Source organism: Pipistrellus kuhlii, unplaced genomic scaffold (genome assembly GCF_014108245.1).
Source record: "Pipistrellus kuhlii isolate mPipKuh1 unplaced genomic scaffold, mPipKuh1.p scaffold_m20_p_1, whole genome shotgun sequence".
Classification (NCBI taxonomy): domain Eukaryota; kingdom Metazoa; phylum Chordata; class Mammalia; order Chiroptera; family Vespertilionidae; genus Pipistrellus; species Pipistrellus kuhlii.
In genome coordinates, this window is record NW_023425404.1 from 10452066 (window position 1) to 10471521 (window position 19456).

Consider the following 19456-nt stretch of genomic DNA (forward strand, 5'->3'; position numbering starts at 1 on the left):
AGTCCAGAGCACATCAGCCTTGCTGTCTCTTCCTCTCTATTCTTCAGCATCTCTCTCTCTCTCTCTCCCTCTCCCCCCTCTGATATGCCTCCCCCAGCCTCACCTGTTTTCTCCTCTCCTCCAGGTCCCAGCCTCCACCTGCTTCCTCAGGATGGTTTTCTTGTACAACCTTCCCACTCAAAGGCCAGACTGGTTCCCCTTCCACACTCCAGTAGGCTGCTGAAAGTCTCCTGTTTCAGATGCCCTCATAAACTGCTATTTTCTCTGTTCAACTGGGAGCCACCACCATGCCCCCAAACTAGCCCTGTGCCAGGTGATGAGTCAAGAGGAACTGGTGTCGGTCAGGGAAATGAGGACTGAGGCACGAGAGCACACCTTGGGAAGGAAGGATCTGCTTTTCTGGGTGTTTTCTGAAATAAAACTCCACTGCCCGCCTAGGAGGCTGGAGGTGGTGCCTGGGAGGGTGATCCTGGGTCTGGGAAACTACATACGGTCCTTTTGCACAACAAAGTGTCAGGCCAGGTGAGGGACAGCTGACTGGATTTCAGGTGGTGGCTGTTCTTTGGGGCAACATGAATTTGCAACAGAGGCAAAATGGAGTATCTGAGGTGGTGAGGTTTGCTCCACTACCCCCACCCCACAGCCTTCGCTGGAGAAGGATTTGTTTACTGGACCAGCTTCTGACCTTGGCTTGTGTGGAAAGGTGGAAAGACACGAAGAGGCTGAGCTGATCTACACCAGCGGTCGCCAACCTTTCGGACCTCTGGTGGTCCGTGCACCGCCGGTTGGTAACCGCTGATCTAGATAACAAAAAGCTGGATCTGGGCACCCACGGAGGCTGAGTTGGGGGCGTGAGGAGATGCCCGAAGGGTTTTCAGGGGCAGCTGCTGTGAGGGAGAGAGGAGGTAAAGAAAGAGGTTTCTGGTGAAGTTTGGCTGCACATTAATAACCGAACGTCCCACTGCTGATGTTGACAACGCTCAGGATAAAGACTTGGGTCACTTTGGTTTGGTGGTTTTCTGGGCTGTTTCTTTGGGGTGGGTGGCTGGGCATTGAACGTGACCTTGGGCTCTCGCAGGGGCACGCACTGCGTGAGGGGCTTTGAACACAGGGAGAGAGTGCAAGTGCAATCAGGCGGCCTCACCCTTAGCACTGAAAGTTTACAGAGCAGTAGACCTGGCCCAGACCTGGCCACTGAACACACTTGGCTGCCCAGAGAATGGAGGCTGAGCTGGTTCTCACGGCCTCTCCTGCCATCAGCCTGTGAGACCCAAGAGCTGTGCCGTCCAGGAAACGGCGGCCCAAATATAAGGTGAAGAAATTTCCAATAGGCCGTTCCTTATTTATTAGATTCCAGATACACGGGGCCAGGACCGGAGAATCCTAGGGGGGTTGCATGTACAGGGGCGTCCTGGGGGTAACACATACAGAGGAAATACCACAGGTGCTGATGCGATGATGGATGCCATTTAAAAATATACACACATCTTAAGCCATTCCAGCCACGTTAGCATTATTAGAAAATAAAATCATCTTTCCACGTAGTGCTTTTCTTTGGTGCTGTCCCCTGGGCATGGGCCCCTCTGCTTGTCCCAGGTTTCTCACTGCTCCCCCCTCCCCACCTCTCCCACCTGCACAGGGGGGAGGGGAGAGTATGGAGGGGAGGGTGACCCTGGCGCAGGGCTGCGTGCAGATTCAGCTCCTTTGAGGCCTTGACATGGCCTCCCAGACCACACCCCTCTCTGGTTCTGAGACAACTGGTTTCCTGTATGCATAACCTGGGGTCACCATCCAGGGTCACGCATAACAAGACCGGCCAGAGGCTTTAGAAAGGGTGGGGACACGGGGACCAAACAAAACCCAGCCGATACCGCCTTCTCCGTGGTTGGATTTTTCCACTTTATTTCTTGTTCACGTCGATGACCTGAATCATGAGAATACAACTGAGAAGGGCTTGTTCTGCTTTAAAGGGTTCCCAGGAACAGCAGGTTTGGGGTCAACTTGAATTCTGGGGGAGGGGACTGGGTGTCCCTAAACTCTCCTCAACACACCATCCCCCCTAAGGCAGGGCCACCCCTTCCCAGGGAGGGCTCAGTCCCCACCTAGAAGCCGCCCCAAACGTGTTTTCTGAAGGCTAGTGGCTCTGTCACGTGCACGCAGGGCCGCCCACTGAATGGACTTCCGTTGCCCTAAGAGTTAAGAGCATCAGCAGCGACGCCTCATTGACACCAGGGCCACCACCCCTCCCTGCTGGAAAGGGGTAAGGGAGCTGCCCGGGTACAGAACACTGCCCATGCCAAGCCAGTCGTGGTGCCTTAGAAGCTTTTAGAGGGGGGACTGGCAGCACGGTCCTCACACTCAAGCAGGAAGTGATACCACACAGAGGCGGGAGCCCAGGTGAGGCGATGGCACCCTCTGCCCCACCGCCTCCAGCGCTGGGCACAGTGAGGGGCACGTTCTCGCACCGGGAGTTCTCCAGTTCAGACCTCAGGGCACGATGGCTGATGGTTAAGTTAGACCTGGGCTCTGGTCCCCGTTCCTTGATACTGAGGAAGTGTCTGTGTGTCCATCCAGACCAGGGACAGTGGGGACCCACACAGAGCTAGGGAGGGAGTGTAACCCAATGCTGACTGTCAAGTGGCCATGGCCTTGGATTCCCCACAGCCACAGTGGGGATGGGTGGGGCACACGTCTCGGTCTGAGTCCCTTGGAGCCCTTCACCTTTCCTACAGGAGGACGTCAGCCGGCCCTCCTGCCTGGGAAACGGGTCTGTGTGGGGAGACAGAGGGGAGCCAGCAGCTGCGGTTTGCCAGTTTGCTTTAGAAACATGAGGCTGAGGAAGAGGGCGCCTGGCCGCCTGGTGTCCTGGCGACAGGTGGGTGGGGTCTGCCTGCCTCTCCAGGTGCCCGGAGGTTGGGCTAGAATGGGTGTGGATTCCCCAGAAGTGTCCCAGGTAGTGTGGCTCTGATGCCTGCATCACAAGGCCTGGAAGGGCATCGTCCATCCTAGGACCCCTAAGCTGCCCTCAGGTACCTGTCACACCCGACGAGGCGGTCAGAGCCATCCTCCCCCAAGTGGGCTACCACAGATTTTCGTGACCACTCGGGGGACCAACTGTTCCCGTTTGCCCACAAGGAGGATTTCCTGGGACACAGGATTTGCAGTGCTCAAACCAGGAACACCCAGGGCAAGCTGGGGTGCTTGGTCACCCCTCACAGCAGCGTGGGGGCTGGGTGGTTCCACATGAGAGCTGGGCCTCCCAGTGCACCACACCTGCTTAGTCAGAGGGCGGCTGGAGCCACCCCCACCCCATGGCATCTTCTCCCAGCCCTTCCCTTGGGAATGCAGGAGGGGTGACCTGGGGTCCGCTGCCCAGAACCAGGGTGATCAGAGGCTGGTGACCTCCACTGGGCTCCCCATCTTCTGGTTTCCCCTCTTGTTTATCTGCTTTGAGGCTTTTATGTGCTCAGCAAATGTTGGTTTGGGCCTCTCTATCCTGCCCGGATTCTACCAGGACTGCCAGCCTGGAATCGGGGTGCCCAGAGCCCTAGGGCTGCCAGCCTAGAATCAGGGTGCCGAAGGTCCCAGGACTGCCAGCCTTGACTCTGTGTGCCGAGGCTCCCAGGACTGCCATCCTAGAAAGGGGGTGCCCAAGGATGGGGCCAGGATGCTGCACATCCCCCACTTCCCACAGACCGCCTGTGTGGACTGCCCTGAAGATTGACGGAGTGGTAAAGGCAAGGAGAAAGGAGGAGCTCCTCTCTGAGCCAGCACTGTCCCAGCTGTGGCCCCCTGGCTGGCTGAAGCAGGGCTCGGTGAGCTCTGAGGGAGGACAGGAGGCAGCAGGGGCTCCTGGGGGAGAAGAGGAAGAGGAGAGGCAGGTCCGGGGAGGCAGGACACCGAGGGCTGGAGCGCCAGGAAAATGAGTGAGTCTAGCCGCTGTTCTCTGGATGGTGAGTCCCTGCTGGGAGCTGGTGTGTGCGGAGCTGAGGGGGCGTGTGAGGGAGGGGCCACTGGCCTGTGGAAGGCTTGGGGCCCCTTGAGGGACCTCTGGAACTCCAGAGTGCGGAGGGCCCCCAGGACAAGCACCTGCCCTCGGAGAAAGGAACTGCTCCAGGTGGAACCCATGTGAGTGTGCCCGAGTCCTAGGTACCAGCACTGCCCACCAGGACAGGGGTTGGTACAGGGGGAAGGGATGGGTCAGGAAACGTCTGAGCTGCCTCTGGGTGGTTTGGTGGAGAGAGGGCCCTCCTTGGTGGTCTCCGGTCTCAGCACTGCCCGTGGAGAAGGAAAAACATACCAAAGAAAAAGCCAGTTACAGATGAGCCCCACGCCCTGCCCTCCCATCCCCGCTCCCGTCCCCAGCACCCAGGTCCCTGCACGCAGCTGGAGGCATGTAACCCCTCCTTCTGGGACTGCCCGTGGCCATGACATAGGCTTGCAGGTCGAGGCTGGTGGCTGAGGAGGTCTCTGCATCCGGCCGGCCGTTTGTCCACAGGCAGGAGTCCATCTGGGTGCCGCGCCCTCAGACCTTGGCCTCCAGCATCTCCAGGAAGAGTTTGCGCATTTGCACCTTGCCCTGCAGTTTGAGGCTGTAGAAGTGTTGCACGGCTTTGGCGGCCGTCTGCCGCAGCAGGGGCAGCGTCAGTAGCAGCTGGCCCGTCCTCCGTGGCTCCGCGTGGCGCTGGCTCAGCTCGTAGTCCTGCAGAGCCTCGTGCAGCAGATCCTGCAGCTTCTGGACCGCCTCCAGGTCCTCGATGTACATGGAATCTGTGGGAGCAAGGGAGAGGGTCAGGGGCCCTGGGTGGAGGGCACCGTCGTGGGGGATGGAGGCCACCACAGAAGCCTGGACTCTGCTTTGGAGCCACCCAAGTCCTCATTTTAGGGAGAGAAAACCAAGGCTCAGAGGCTGCCAGTCAGTCTGAGGTCACAGAGGCCAATGGCAGAGCGAGGGTTGGACCCAGCGAGAGATCCTATCTATGGAGGACATTTCGAGAGACAGAAGTAGAGACCCCAAAGGGCATGACCGTGAACAGACCTGTAATTGCCCTGAGGAGCCGGGTGGACTGTGGAGCCAGACTGGTGGTGGTGGCACCCTGTGTCCCTCACTTGCTACCTGTGTGACTCTAGGCAAGTTATTTAACTTCTTGGTGCCCCATTTTCTTCATTTGTGAAATGAGATAACAGCCATACCTACCTGTTAATACAGGTCAAGGGCTTAAAACAGTACAAAGTAAGTGCCCAGCTAGTGATATCACCACCACCACCACCATCACCACCACCATCACCATCACCATCATACCCACCATCATCATCATCCTCACCACCATCACATCACCACCACCACAATCATCATCACACCATCATGACACCCATCATCACCCTCACCTCCATTACAACCACCACCACCACCATCATCATCATTGCTACTATCACACCCACCATCATCATCACCCTCACCACCATTACAACCACAGCTACCACCACCACCATCACACCCACCACCATCACTACCATTACAACCACAACCACCACCACCACTATTATCGCTACCATCACACCATCATCACCATTATTATCGCATCGACCACCATCATCATCATAACCACTGCCATCATCACCACCACTACCATCATACCATCACCACTATTACCACTACCACCATCACCACCATTATCGCTACCATCACACCATCATCACAACCACAACCAATATCATCACCATCAGCATCACCATTGTCATAACCAATGCCATTATCACCACCACTACCATCATACCATCACCACTATTATCACTACCACCATCACCACCAGCACCATCAGCACCATCACTTTACTGTTGCTGCTTCTGATGCCAGATACCAGCTCAAGCCTTCAGTGCAATAGGTAACCTTGAAAAATGCTGATCACAGAACACAGACACCGGTGAAGAGGCTAAGCTCTGGCGGGGTGCCCCGTGGTAGGGAACATGGCGGGTACTGAGACACATGGCTGGACACATGAGGCACAGTGATGCAGGTAGCTGTTGGAAGGGGCCTTTCCAATCTAAAACCCTGGGGAGTGTTTCGGTCTCATGCCATGAATTGGAGGTTCAAATAAAATTTACTCAAATCTCAGCAGAGCAGGAGGGGCCTGATGATAGCTGGGCAACAGTCAGGTCTGAGCTGAAGCAAAGGAAATCTCCTGGAAGCCATTCCCTGATGCCAGAGAAAATAACAGCCTTCTTCTGACTAATGTTCCTTAAAGACTCTGAGCCGCCACCTTGAACTGTAGCGCCCAGGGCCTGCCAGAGCTGGGAGGGGAAGGGAGCGTGTGGATCCGGGAGCTTGAAGCTGAGTGGGTATCCAGGAAGACTGGGCAAGTTTCCTGAGCTACTCAAAGGAGCGGGGCAATTCCCTTGCATGTTGGGTTGGTGTAGATACCAGACTGCTAAGAGCAGCTGCACCAGCCAGCTGACACCAGTGACCACCCCCTGACCTTCTGGGTCTACGTGCAGCCTGTGCCTTCAAGGGTCCTGCCTCTTTCTCTTGGGAGGATGGCAGTAGGATGAGCTAGACAAGACTCCAGAGTCTTAGATGCTGCGTGGCTTTGGCCAAGTCACTTAGACTCTCTGAGACTGTGTCCTAGTCTATAAAATGGAGCACCTAAGAGTGCATACCTCACAGAGTGGTGCTGAGGGTTAAATGAAATAGCTTGTTACCAGGCACTTAATAAACACCTAGTACATGATACTACTTTCATTATTAGAGGCCCGGTGCACAAGGTTTGTGCTCTGGGGAGGTGGAGGGGGTGGAGGAGGTGGGCAAGGAATTCCCCAGCCCGGCCTGCACTCTTGCAGTCCAGGAGACCACGAGGGATGTCCAACAAACGACTCCCCCTCCTAAGGGGGAGCGAGCCTGTCATCAGTCGGACATCCTTAGTGCTACTGCAGAGGTGGGAGAGGCTCCTGCCACCACCGCTGTGCTTGCTAGCCATGAGCCTGGTTTCTGGCTGAGCAGAGCTCTCCCTGTGGGAACACACTGACCACCAGGGGGCAGCTCCTGCATTGAGCATCTGTCCCCTGGTGGTCAGTGTGCTTCATAGCGACTGGTCATTCCACCGTTGAGTGGATTTATATAGTATTAGCCTTTTAATATAGGATGGTGAAGACTCTAACATAGGGGTGTCGAACTCAATCAGAGAAGGGGCCAAAATCTAAAATCCAGCCTAAATCGCGGGCCGAATGGTTTACTGAACAGTCATAAACTGTCATTGTGATGGAAACGCAGCGGAGTGCAGTGATGACAGCGCGGTGCGGGCCACATTGCAAGGCCTGGAGGGACGGATTTGGCCCGCGGGCCTTGTGTTTGACACATGTGCTCTAACAGGATGAGTGCCCTGGCAGAGCTGGGATGTCACTGGCCCCATACCCAAGGCCCCTCCTCACTTTCTGCTCTTGATACCAAGGCGGTGAGGACTCCTTTGCCGGTTACAGAGGCAGCAGGGCTCCCTTCCTCCTCTTGCAGCTGTTTACAGAGTGTGCACCTCAGATGCGCTAGGCCCTGTAGGCTGGGACCTGGCCCTCCAGACTCCCTGCCTCTGCCAGCTTCCCCTCCCCACCCCCGCCTCCCCAAGGAGGCCAAAATTGGCAGCTGCCTTCGACCAAAAATGAAATAAAATAACATTGCAGGATTAATTTCTTTGCAATCCATCAGCACGTCTGTATCGATGGCATTGATAAACTGTTAATTACAAAATCAATGGCGATGATTTTTTCCTGCTGTCAGAGAGGCTTGCAGAGGCCAAGACACGGGTGAACGTCGGCCAGCAGGCTCCGGAGGGACCCTGGTTTGGGGCTCAGCCTGTCTCTGATGTGCTTCGCCCTCTGTCTAGTGTCAGCCCCCTGAGCCACTGAGAGGCCCTGTCCCATCCACTCTACCTGAGCAGTGGCTCCCTCAGTGGCCCATGCGGCTGCCACCAGGCTGACCCCCCGTCCCCGTCTCTTCTCCAGCTAACACACTCTGTCAGCCTGGGTGACTTGCCTACCTCACTGCTGGGGACAGGCCACTTCCTCTTCCCCTCTATCTTTCACGGCTCCCAATCCCTTCACAGCTAGGAGCCTCTGTGACCCCAAATTGTTTTTCTAGCCTAACCCCCCAAACGGCCTGTTCTTTCCCCGTCTCTGCCTGCAGTTGATTGCTTCGCTGTGCAGCCAGGGCCTGGGCATCACCACCGCCTTCTCTTCCACCTTAGGCTTCCTGACCCGGCACGGAAGCAGCAGGATAGCCCCATAGATGCCTCTGGGACAAGAAGTCCAGGCTCCTGGAACTTCGTCTCACATGACCTGTGTGTATTTAGGCAAAGCTTGGTGCTCATGGCACCACACCTCAGGTGGTGTGTGCATATCTGTATGAGTATGTGTATGTATATACTTGTGTGTATGTGTGCATGTGTGAATATAAGCGTCTGTGCATGTCTGTATGTGTTGAGATCAAGGCGAGAGCCGCTGGCCATGCTAAAGAGCCTCCTGAGAGTCCTAGCAGCGTGGTGTTGAGGAGGTGGGGGAGATGAAGGTGACAGTTGAGTGGCCTCCCCACTTTTCTCTCTCTCCTCCCAGCTGGGATAAGCTTGAGCTCAGGTCTGCTGTGAAGTGGTCAAGAGACTCCAAAATCGCCCTCCAAGGCCTGCCAGCCCTGCTGTCTCCCTGTGTTGGCCCTGTGCCCTCTGATTTCACCGTGTCCCCTCCCTTCCTGTGCCCATCCACAGCGCTGCCTAAGGTGCTGCGCTGAACAGGTGGGCACAGGGAGTGGTGACGCTACTCTGTAAGACGTGTAAGGATGGAGATCTGTCCCTGTATAATGCAGACTGAAGACCCCGGTGGCAACTGCGGACTTTTATTAATAATAACATACCAACATTGGCTCATTCATGGTAACAAGTTGGCACACCAATGCACGATGTTCCTAGTAGGGGGAACTGTACAGGGGTATATGGTACTTACAAACCACCTGCTTATCCTGTCAATCTAAAGTCACTAAAAAACCCCAACAGCACTGGCATTCTCCTACAAAACACAGACTACAATAGGGGACTCAAAGCATAAATGATCTCTATAGAAGCATGCAAATTTTAAATTATTATTTTGTATTGGTTTACTAATAAAAGGGATTTGAACTAAAATAAAAAAAAACCAAAAGCTTCCCTTTTTGGATTAGGTCAGTTCCCTGGAAGCAGGGGCTGCGACACGGGTTCAGATCCATGGGGTTCATAGAGGACATGCTTTCAGGAGAAGGAAGAGAGGGACAGGGCAGGAGCCTGCAAGGTAAGGACGTGGCCTAGGCCTAGCCTGACCCCACCCTGCCAGGAGTTCAGCCTTTGGTTCCCCCGTGTGGGCCACCATTGGCTGAAGGTGCCAAGGGGTGGGTGGGGTAGGTACCCCTCCTGGCAAGGCAGATGCGGGTGAGTCTCTGGCGAAGGGGGGGACTGTGAGCATCAACTACAAAACTCAGCAGCTGGGCCTGCGAGCAGGGACCCAGGGAAGGGGGTCAGATGGGACATCAGCAGTGTTCTCTGTGGAGCCATCTGTGAGGGGTCCCCTGGACCCCATTAGCCTGGGACTGAGGCTTCCTAAATGTGGGGCTTGCAGGAAAAGCACAACAATAGCAAGCAAGCCCGTAGGTTGCCCTGTTTGTACTGTCTCCACCTGAGCCAGCTCTCCCTCTCCCGTATGCTGATAACGCTGTGTCCTCTAATATTAATAATAATGATAATAATTAATATTTATTGAACATTTCCTCCAGGTCAGGCACTGGCTAAGTGCTTTATCTCCTGTCGATCATTTCATACACAAGTGCTTGGAGGAGGTACTGGGACATCCCCGGACACACAAGGACAGAGCTAGGAAGACTGCCAACATGTCCAAGGTCACACTGCTACCAAGGAGCAGAGCTGGAATTTGAACTTGGGTCCATGTGACCCAGACTTGAGTAGGTAATTCAATGCGCCGTCCAGCAGCAGAACAACACATGCACATGCTGACAGTCTTTAGGACGGGACCTCGCCTTTCCCTCCCTTCTGCAGCCCCATGGCACCCTGCACAGGTGGACGCCATGTGCAGATAGAATACGTTTAAGCTCATTCCCCTGTGTCAGCCCTTTTCCCCAGGAGCTGGTGGGAAGGAAGAAATGGAACAAGGCCTCCTTTGAACAACAGACTAAACAACTCAGGACATTTTTCTCTCTTGGACCTGAACAATTTGATCGAGAGATTCAAAGAATGGGCATGAGCTCAGGTTGGTTTTGGAATCATAGGACGTTGGCTTGACTCCTAGCTCTGTATGACCCTGGACAATTTGTTTCACCTTTCTGAGCCTCAGTTTCCACATCTGTAAAATGGGGTTAAAAATAAGAACTTTGCTCCCAGGGTTGTTTGTAAGCATGAAATAAGTGCACAGCTAATTTATTTAACAGGCTAGGCACTTACCATGGGCCAGGTATGTTGTCAATATAATTTTAATTACATACAAATAAATCATGCACACAGTCTTGTGGGGTAGGGCCTTCCTACTGTTCTCATTTTACTGATGAGCAGGCAGAGGCACCGCATAAAGCAGCCTGCCTGAGTGAAAGAAGCAAGATTTGACTCTGAGTCACCTTTTGCTCTGAAATCTGTGTCCTTGACCATGTGCTGGCCTGGAGGTCAAGGGCCCAGCACAGTGTTTTGCAAATCAGGGCTCAGGAAACACTCAGCCAATGCCGGCCTTTGCCACCACCCTTTTAACCCCAGACCGCCCCTTGCACAATCTTTGGGAACAAGAGCCTCTGGCACCTTCACACCTATCCCCCTCACAGGGCTCAGCGGGGTGCTCCCCAGGCCTGAGGTGACGTCCCACACTCCCCGTTACCTGAGTTGGCCAGGGCCAGGGCCTTGAGGGTGACAAACTCCTCCTTCTCCACCTTGAGCTTCTTGTATCGGCGCACGAGATGCAGGATGGCCCGGTAGAGCTCCAGCAGCCCCGCCAGGCGGGAGTGCTCCTCGTCCATGATGTAGTCGTCGGCGTACGCCAGCTTGTCGTCATAGGGCTGCGAGCGGTACACGATGCCCAGGATGAGGATCTCCATCCAGGCGCTCTGCAGCAGGCTCATCTGGTCCCCCAGGGAGAGGTTCGAGAAGCCTGCGGGGAGAGGACGCAAGGAGGGCGGCCGTGGTCAGGCGGGCGGGCCAGGGCCTCCCTGAGGCTGGCCGGAGGGCCGGATCGGGCAGGGTTTGGGCACCTCCGGATCCTGCCATTCCCCCTCATACCTTTGGGACTCATCGTCCTTTTGTTGGTGAATGAGTCAGACGTGGGTTTCACGGAAAAGACTTACCTAACGAGCTCAGTCAGCGTTGACACTTGTTATTATCGTCATTACTGCTCGTTCTATGGTATTTTTCCAAATGCCTGGAGAGGCTTTTTGATTAATGAAATGCATTTGTAATTTAAGGAGGTCGTGAATTCATAGAATTAGGAGGTGGCAGGACAGGGTCTCCTCGAGTCTGGGCAGTTTCCAGGCTCCCCAGTCTGCTCGAGCCCCAGAAGGCTTCAGTGTGCTGAAGTGGAGCCTGCCCCTCCGTGCAGAGTCCCAGCTGCTCCTGGCCAGTGACCTCCGGTGACCTCCAGCCTGGGCCTACAAAATGCTCAGGGGCCTCCAGGGTCGGGGGAGGGGGGCACTTTGTCACAGGGCAGCCTGTCTTCCCTGGGGTCAGGACCCTGCTGCCCAGGCCATTCCTCCATCTAACGATGACGCAGCAGTCCCGTGTTCTGTGAGCCTGGGCATAGGGAAGGCTCCAGAACTGTGCCACTGTCTTGTCCAATGTGTTCTCAGGATTGCCTGGCCTTGAATCCTGACTCCCCATTTACTAGCTGTAGGCTGACCTTGGGAAAGCCGTGCAGCTTCTCCATGCCTCAGTTTCCTCATCCGTGAAATGGGTGTTAACAGTAGTGCCCGCTTAAGAGTGTCGCTGTGAGGGCTAAGTGAAGACAATGGTGACAGGACACACAGCAAGGTTGCGAGGCTTTTACTATTGTTGGTGATGAGATGAAATGCATTAGCAAAATGAGAATAATGTACTGGAATTGCATTATATGTGCTTAACTGTGCAAAGTCAATTACCATCTCGATACACAAGGCAGAGAGGTAGGAAGGTAGGAAACTGATTTTCAAACAGCTATTCACTACACACGGGGTGACTTCCGTGACTGGTTCCAACGCGGACCACGTCCCAGATGAGCTGAAAAAAGGAGCAGCATCCACACACACACACTGGCACCAGCTGTCACGGCAATGAAAAGTCGGGGACTCCCAGGGGTAATTTGCCTGTGTAGGACCCCTCACTTCCCTTGCAGACCTGGAACCTGACCCCGCCTGGATGCGCGGGCTGTGAGGATGAGGATGGTGAGTGGAAGCCCGAGCGTCGCCCCGCACACAGTGGGTGCTCAGCAGTGAAGGCTATCGTGGCTACGCGTCCCGGTGTTGTTAGCATGCTATTGCCATGACTCTCACCGCCCATTGGACTGGAGGCCTGGGGTAGCCCCAAGCTTCGGGACTAGCCCCTCGCTCTGGGCTTCCGTGGTGTCTGTCCCACCCTCCTCTGTCTCTAAAAAACACCGTCCTACCTCTTTTCCAACCTGTGTATGTGTGTTCCTCTGTAGGGTGCCCCCTTACCTGGCAGGCTGGCCTCTCCCCGTGAGCACCCTCTTAGTCTATCCTCACAGTTCTCGGGCCTGATCTGCCCCACCCAGGCCCCGGCTGCCGGCATCCGGGGTGACTGACAAAAGAGCGGATCAATTCTAGTATGCAGCTCTTTAACGAATAAGCACATTTGTATAATAATTGCACGTATTACCTGGGTCACATTACCCTGCTGACTCGGGCGGGCCTGCATCGACGCGCCTTCTCGGGGGACGGGCCGCGGCACATAGGGTCAGGGGCGTGTGCTGTCCCGATCCTGGGGGGTGGTGGGAGCGGTGTGTGGCTCCCCGTGGTGGCGGGGAGAGCCGGGAGGTAATAAAAGAGAGATAGAAATGGACATCCAATTTCCCTTATCGGGCTTCTGAGCAAGAGAGGCCTCGGGCGACATTAATTAACAGATACCAATCAGCCAGCCCACGAGGGTGTGTGTGTGTGTGTGTGTGTGTGTGTGTAGGGACGTGGGGGACGGCACTGGGGTGGGGGCATCTGACAGCAGACAGAATGGGAGGAAAGAAGTAGGAGGTGGATGGGGAGAAATTAATAGACAGTTGGATCGGAAGGTGGCAGAGAGGGAGGGGAAGGGAAAGTCTCCTTCTGGAAACAGAGAAAAGCCCCCCCCACCCCCACCCCCGTGAGGCTAATCACGCAGGTACGATCACAGGAAGAATGTGAATAGCATGCCTCTGCCCCTTCATGCATCCAACAAGCATTTATTGAACACCTAATAAAAGGCCCCACAGCTGAGGCAGGATGGCCAGCTCTAACCGGAACTGGTACTGGCCCAGCCTTCAAGAGTTTGCAGTAAGAAGAGAAGGACACGCCAAGTACCGCGTGTCACCAGGAAGTCATGACAAGAAGAAGCGCTATGAGGAGACGGAGGGCTCTGAGCACACACAGTGGGGGAGTGGCCCAGAGGAGAGCCTGGGAGGCTTCCCAGAGGAGGAGACTCTGAGGTAACAAGGAGCTCTGACAGCACACAGCTCCATGTCTGTGTGCCCCATGCCCTGAGCTTCCTGTCATCTTCCCACCCCCACTGCCAAGCTCCCATCCTGGTGCCAAGAAGGTGCCCAGCAAGTGTCCAAGTCAGAGGAGAGAACGGGCAAAGGCCACTGGGCCTTGACTCCCAGGTGATAAGAAATTGTGCCAAGAGGACGTGGCGAGCCCCTCTAGTCCTCCAGGCGTGGGGTGGGGGGGGATGTAGCTGCCGTGGAGTCAGAGGCAGGCCTGCCCTGTGGCGAGGGGGCAGGGAGGCGGGGAGGGAGGGAGACAGCTCATGGGGGAGTTGTGTGCCACCTCTGGAGGGTGTGCCCCTGAGGCCCGTGGCCAGACCGCCCCTGCTTGGCTGATCTGAGTGGTCTCAGCCCCTGACTTCTCCCTTCCTCCCTGAGCGTTTTCAAAAGGAGCCGGATTAGCTTTGAAAATCTAAATGCCAAGTGCAAGGAAGGGGGAAATATGTGAGCTTTTCTAATATTTGAGAAAAGAAACACTAGGAGGGGAAATGGGAAAGAAAAAGTGTTGCCTCTAGGAGGAAGGAGGAGGAGGAGGGGACGGGGATGGAGACGAGTCCTGTGAATACATTTTTGCCTATTTGGGGCGTTTGAACCTGTCCCTGTTTAAGGTGTCCAAGGATAAAATTAGATCAAGTGCAAAAGGAAAGGTATGCTCCCTCTAACCCAGCCATTCCACAGCTGGGAACTTCTCCCAGAAAGAAAAGCATGTGTAAATACACCCAACCACGTGCGCAGAGGAGTTTGCTGGGTCCATCTGAAATGGCCCAAAGCAGGACAACCCAGATGTGACCCAGGTAATACGTGCAATTATTATACAAATGTGCTTATTCGTTAAATGAGCTGCATACTAGAAGCCACTAGAAGAATGAGGTAGAATGTGTGTGGATGTGGAAGATACTCAAGAGCATAATAAGGGCGGGGATAAGGGTGAAGGGCAGAGGCCGGAGCTGGACCATATATTAAAACCCCAGCTTTGCTGACCACTGGCTGTCTAGCTCTCTGTGCCTCAGTTTCTTTGTTAGTAAAGCAGGAATACTAACAGTCCTGACCTCGGGGGGCTGTTTGAATTAAATGAGCTAAGGACGGGACATTTAGAACACTGCTTAGCACATGGCAGGTGCTATACTACTGCCTATAATTAAATGGAAGAAGCAGGTACAGCAAGTTATAGTATGACCATGGAGGGGAGGAAAACACGTGTGCGGGAGCACTCGTGTGCTCGCGCGCACACACACATGCATACAGTGGGTGTACGTGTACAGGAAACTCCCAGAGGGAACTCCACCTCTCCGTCACATCCCCAACTTTACCAGAAGCCCATACTCCTTTTATTTAAACCCAAACATAGGGGCTGAGCCATTCCTCCCTGCCCTTCAGCAAAGCACCCTCCACTTCCGCTTTTCTGCCAGGGCTCCTCCACTCCTCCATCAAGCAATTCTGGGGCCCAGGGGGCCGCTGGAAAGGCTGGGTGTAGCCCTGCCCCAGGAGTGCAGCCGTCCCTGTGCCTGGCTGACCCCCGAGGGCACTGGCCTATTCGGTTCTGCCCCGCTGGCTGCCCGTGGGCCCTCTCTCCCGGGGTCTCCCACCTTGAGCTCTGCTGCCCCCAGAAAGTTGCTTTATCTGCACCAACTGATCTAATAACGTCAGGTTCTCCCCCATCCCCCACCCCCTTGTGACTTGACAGCAGGAGCTCCTAGAATTTAAAAAAAAAGAGAGAGAGAGAGAGAGCGCACACATAATTTGTGGCAAGTGGAGTTCATAATCTGTTAATTTATTATCGTTTCTGTCGACCTGGAGGGCCATTAGCAGAGGTAATAAAGGGAGATGTAATTATAGGCTCTGAGGCCACTCCAGACACAGCTGCTGTCACTCGGCAGCCCATATTTCATCGGCCGCTGGCATGCTGCTCCTAGGGCGGGCCAGACGGTGGCTACCTGGGAGCAGGGCCGCTGGGGGGCCTGATGTGGGGGTGCCTCTGGGGTCCCCTGCAGAGGCCACCACATGTTGGTGAGGACTCCCCCAGGACTGGCAGGAGAAAGTTCCAGCCGGGGCAGCCTCCAGGCTGCCTGGGCTGCGGAGGGAGAACCGGTTAATCACACCTAATCACACCTGGAGGCTGCTGTTCATGAAGCGGTGCCCACCGCCTGGGGAAGGCCAGGGCTCCGCTTCTAACCTCTTGCTCACCGGGAGCAAGAGGCGGACACTCTGAAGGCTCGAGCTTGTCCCCTGGGCAGCCCAGCTCTTGGAAAGTCAGCATCTGGGGGAGGGAGACTTAGGCCTGATGCACACAAAAGAGCGGCTGTTACTCTGAGCAAATCCCAACCAGGCCCACCCTGTGTGTTCACCTCCCCGGTTAAAAGGGGGGTGGGGGGCGCTGGGAAGGAGTGGGTGCTGAAACCAGCCTTCCTCTAGCTAAGCAGGTGGCTCCGAGCTTCTGTGTGCCGTTGGACTGTTCACAGCATCTCATGCCCTTTTGGACTTTTCCTCCGTGGCCTCTGCCCAATCAAGTCTGAAGGTCTAACCGGTTCAGTGGCCAGAGCATTGGCCTGCAGACCGAAGGTTCTGGGTTTGATTCCAGTTAAGAGCATGTACCTTGGTTGCAGGCTCCTCCCCAGCCCAGGCCCTGGTTGGGGCTCATGCAGAAGGCAAACCAAAGATGTGTTTCTCACACATCAATGTTTCTCTTTGTCTTTCCCTCTCTCTCCCACTCTTCCAGAAAGGAAGGAAGGAAGAGAGGGAGGAAAGAGTGAGTGCCAAAAAGAGAGCAGGCCTAGTAGGAAGGATGCAGGCCTGGGCCCGCCTGGGGGGTGTCTGCTCCTATCCATCTTGGTTCCTGGAGAGACCGGACTGGCTCCTTACAACTACTCAGGAAGAGAGCGTTGAGCGGGAGCCGGAGCCTCTGTCCTTCACAAAGGGAACATCTCTTGTCTCGGTATCCTCCAGCTTCCAGGTCAGAGCCTAGCACCCAGGGGTGCTTCATAGCTGCCTTTGCATGCATTTATTGAACACTGACTGTAGGTAGTAAGATCTCTTGCTAGGATTTGTGGCTGATACAAAGAATTAGACTCATTCCTGCCCCAAGGATCTCATTTGGGAATAAGAGGGATAATTTTTGTTGTTTGTTTTGTTAGTCCTCACCCAATGACATTTTCCCATTGATTCTTTAGAGAGTGGAAGGGAGGAGGAAGGAGGAAGGAAGGAAGGGAGAGGGAGAGAGAGGGAGGGAGAGGAAGAGACAGAGACAGAGAGAGAGAGAGAGAGAGAGAGAGAGAGAGAGAGAGAGAGAGAGAGATCAACGTGACAGAGACACACCTATTGCCTTGACTGGGGCTGGGAGTTGAGCCTGCAACCAAGATGCACGTCCTTGACCATAATCGAATCTGGGACCCTTCAGTGGATGGGCCAAAGAATGTATCCTTTAAATGTATCAGGCACTTGATGTGTCATCACCCTTAATATGAGGTTTGCATGCAGTGGCAGGAGGCTCCATTAATTAATTTTACCTTACTAGTAAACACTAGAAGGTCAGGCCCAAATAATTCAGCATGCAGATTTATGCAAAATAGGCAAATTAGTGTCTGAGGCAGACAAGTGAGCCCCTGTGTTTACTTTATTTTTTAATCAAAAAGAATTCAGCTGTGGACAAAGAGCAATGGCGATGCGAAAGGGGTCTTTTAACACTATTGCCAATAAAGTACCGGCAGCAACGATGGCCATGGTCTCTGCCATGTGCGGGCCTGGGCGTGTGCCTTATCCTCCAAGCACCTGGGGAAGGGGATCTAATCCGAGTCCCAGCTCACAGGAGCGGACACTGATGCTCAGGGGGAAATGAAGTCTCTTGTAACACCAGAAAGGGCAGCTGGGGTCAGCACCCAGGTCTGCCTGAACCCGGCGTTTGTATCCCCAGGAACCACTCTGCTCTGACCACTGCCCTCTGGGTTGGGCACAGACAGGAGGTGGAGCTGGGATGACAGGACAGCCGGGGAGGACCGGGTGCAGGGGAGACGGTGCTTCCTAGCTCTACCCTACTCTCTGGGAGGTGGCGCAGGGCTGGGTGGTAGGAAGGGGAAGCAATGGACCGGAGGGCCACCAGGAGCCACTCCTGAGCCATCGCGGGGATGCTGTATCTGCTAGGCCCAGAAGAGGAGTGAGTGATAGGAGGGGTGCCGGGGAGCTGCACCCGATTTGGCCCTGGGTTAGTGGAGCAATCCAGGCTGAGGTGTCTTAAGCAGTGGCCTGACCCCACACCTGTGCTGACCCAGCACAGGGCAGATTCAAAACCACTGAGTGTGTAATCCCAAGAGGCTGAGCCGCTTACTGAGGCCGCTTCAGTCCAGAGCCCCAGTGCGCCCACCCCCGAATCAAAATACCTCGGGCCACAGGGAGTCCCGCAGCGCAGCGCAGCGGGGATTCTAGGCATCCTGCCAGCTGAGCGGCATGGGCATCCCCTCTGAGCCGCACGGCCCCCCACCAGCCCTCGCCTGCGGGAGGGACCTCCCTGTGAACTGTGCACACGACTCACGGGGAGACCTTTCCACTCGCCCCACCAACCTCGGGTCTTGGCATCACAAGGCCAGGACACCTTTGCTACATAAGCATGGCAGCCGTTTCATCATTCAGAGCTCGTGACAAGCAAACAGAGAGGATCCCCAGACAAGATTCGGGGTCCCGTGCCGCGTTGCGAGGGAGAATCCCAGTCCAGGAGAGCCAGTGCCAGAGGACTATGGGCTGTCCCCACCGCACTACGAGCCGAGTGTGTTAGAACCTTAAAGCAGTGGTCGGCAAACCACGGCTCGAGAGCCACATACGGCTCTTTGGCCCCTTGAGTGTGGCTCTTCCACAAAATACCATGTGCGGGTGCACATGTACAGTACGCTCGAAACTTCATGGCCCATGCGCAGAAGTAAGCTCTCAAAAGAAATTTCAATCGTTGTACTGTTCATATTTGGCTCTGTTGACTGATGACGTCTGCCGACCACTGCCTTAAAGGGATACGCTGCACAGACTTCAGCAAGGTCCTTGCCGAGTGGAGTGGGTCATACAAAATATGTGGGTGCCAGTGTCTACAGAAACAAAATTAAAAATCATCTCCCATCGTTTATCCAGAGCAAGAAGAGCTAAACAAGGGTGAGGGGTCGGGCCGCACTCAATGAAGAAAAGCCCGCATCGTCTGAAACATGTCTGTTACATGTACTTCCCATGCCAGAAACGATCGCAAAATCCCAGAACCCGGACAAGGAGACAGGCCTCCCTGCTGGCAACAGTGAGCGTGCAGCTTGATGTTAGCACGTGTCTCGTGTGCACACGCATGGCCACATGTCAGCCTCACGGTGCAGCCCACAGAGGAGGTAAATCCCACAGAGAGGAGATGGAGCCGCCCAGGGTTACTCAGCTAGTAAGCTGCAGGCCCAGAGTATGAATCCCAGTCTGATTCCCAAGCCCTGTTCTTAACTTTTCCACACCACCGGCCCCCGGCAGGGAGCTGGAGAGAGGATCCCTCTCCTGCGCTGTTTTCCAGCATGTTTCCAACAGGGCCTACATGGACTCAAAGACCTTCATTCTAAAGGGGTTATAATTGCGTCTGTATCACCTCTTATAGATGCAATCATAACCCCCGTTAGAATGATAACCAGTTCTGAGGAGCCCCCAGAAGTTTAGGGACATGACGGGACCTTCCAAACACATGCTCACCTCCACTCCCACAGGGAGAGAAAAGGAAACCAGAGACAAACAGGCT

The 19456-nt window shown here is 55.0% G+C and overlaps 1 protein-coding gene across 2 annotated transcripts in view; it reads right to left on the reverse strand.

The window, feature by feature from the left end:
* Nucleotides 1-1317: 1317 nt before the first annotated feature.
* The window catches only part of ESRRB (estrogen related receptor beta), a 163089-nt gene continuing 144950 nt past the window's right edge, over nucleotides 1318-19456 (reverse strand). For both annotated transcript variants that reach the window (XM_045578420.1, XM_036430647.2), the window contains 2 exons: nucleotides 10882-11151; nucleotides 1318-4770 (listed from right to left, as the gene is read on the reverse strand). In XM_045578420.1, the coding sequence (XP_045434376.1) occupies nucleotides 4526-4770; nucleotides 10882-11151 (515 nt within the window). In that variant the 3' untranslated portion in view covers nucleotides 1318-4525. The remainder of the gene's footprint in view (nucleotides 4771-10881; nucleotides 11152-19456) is intronic.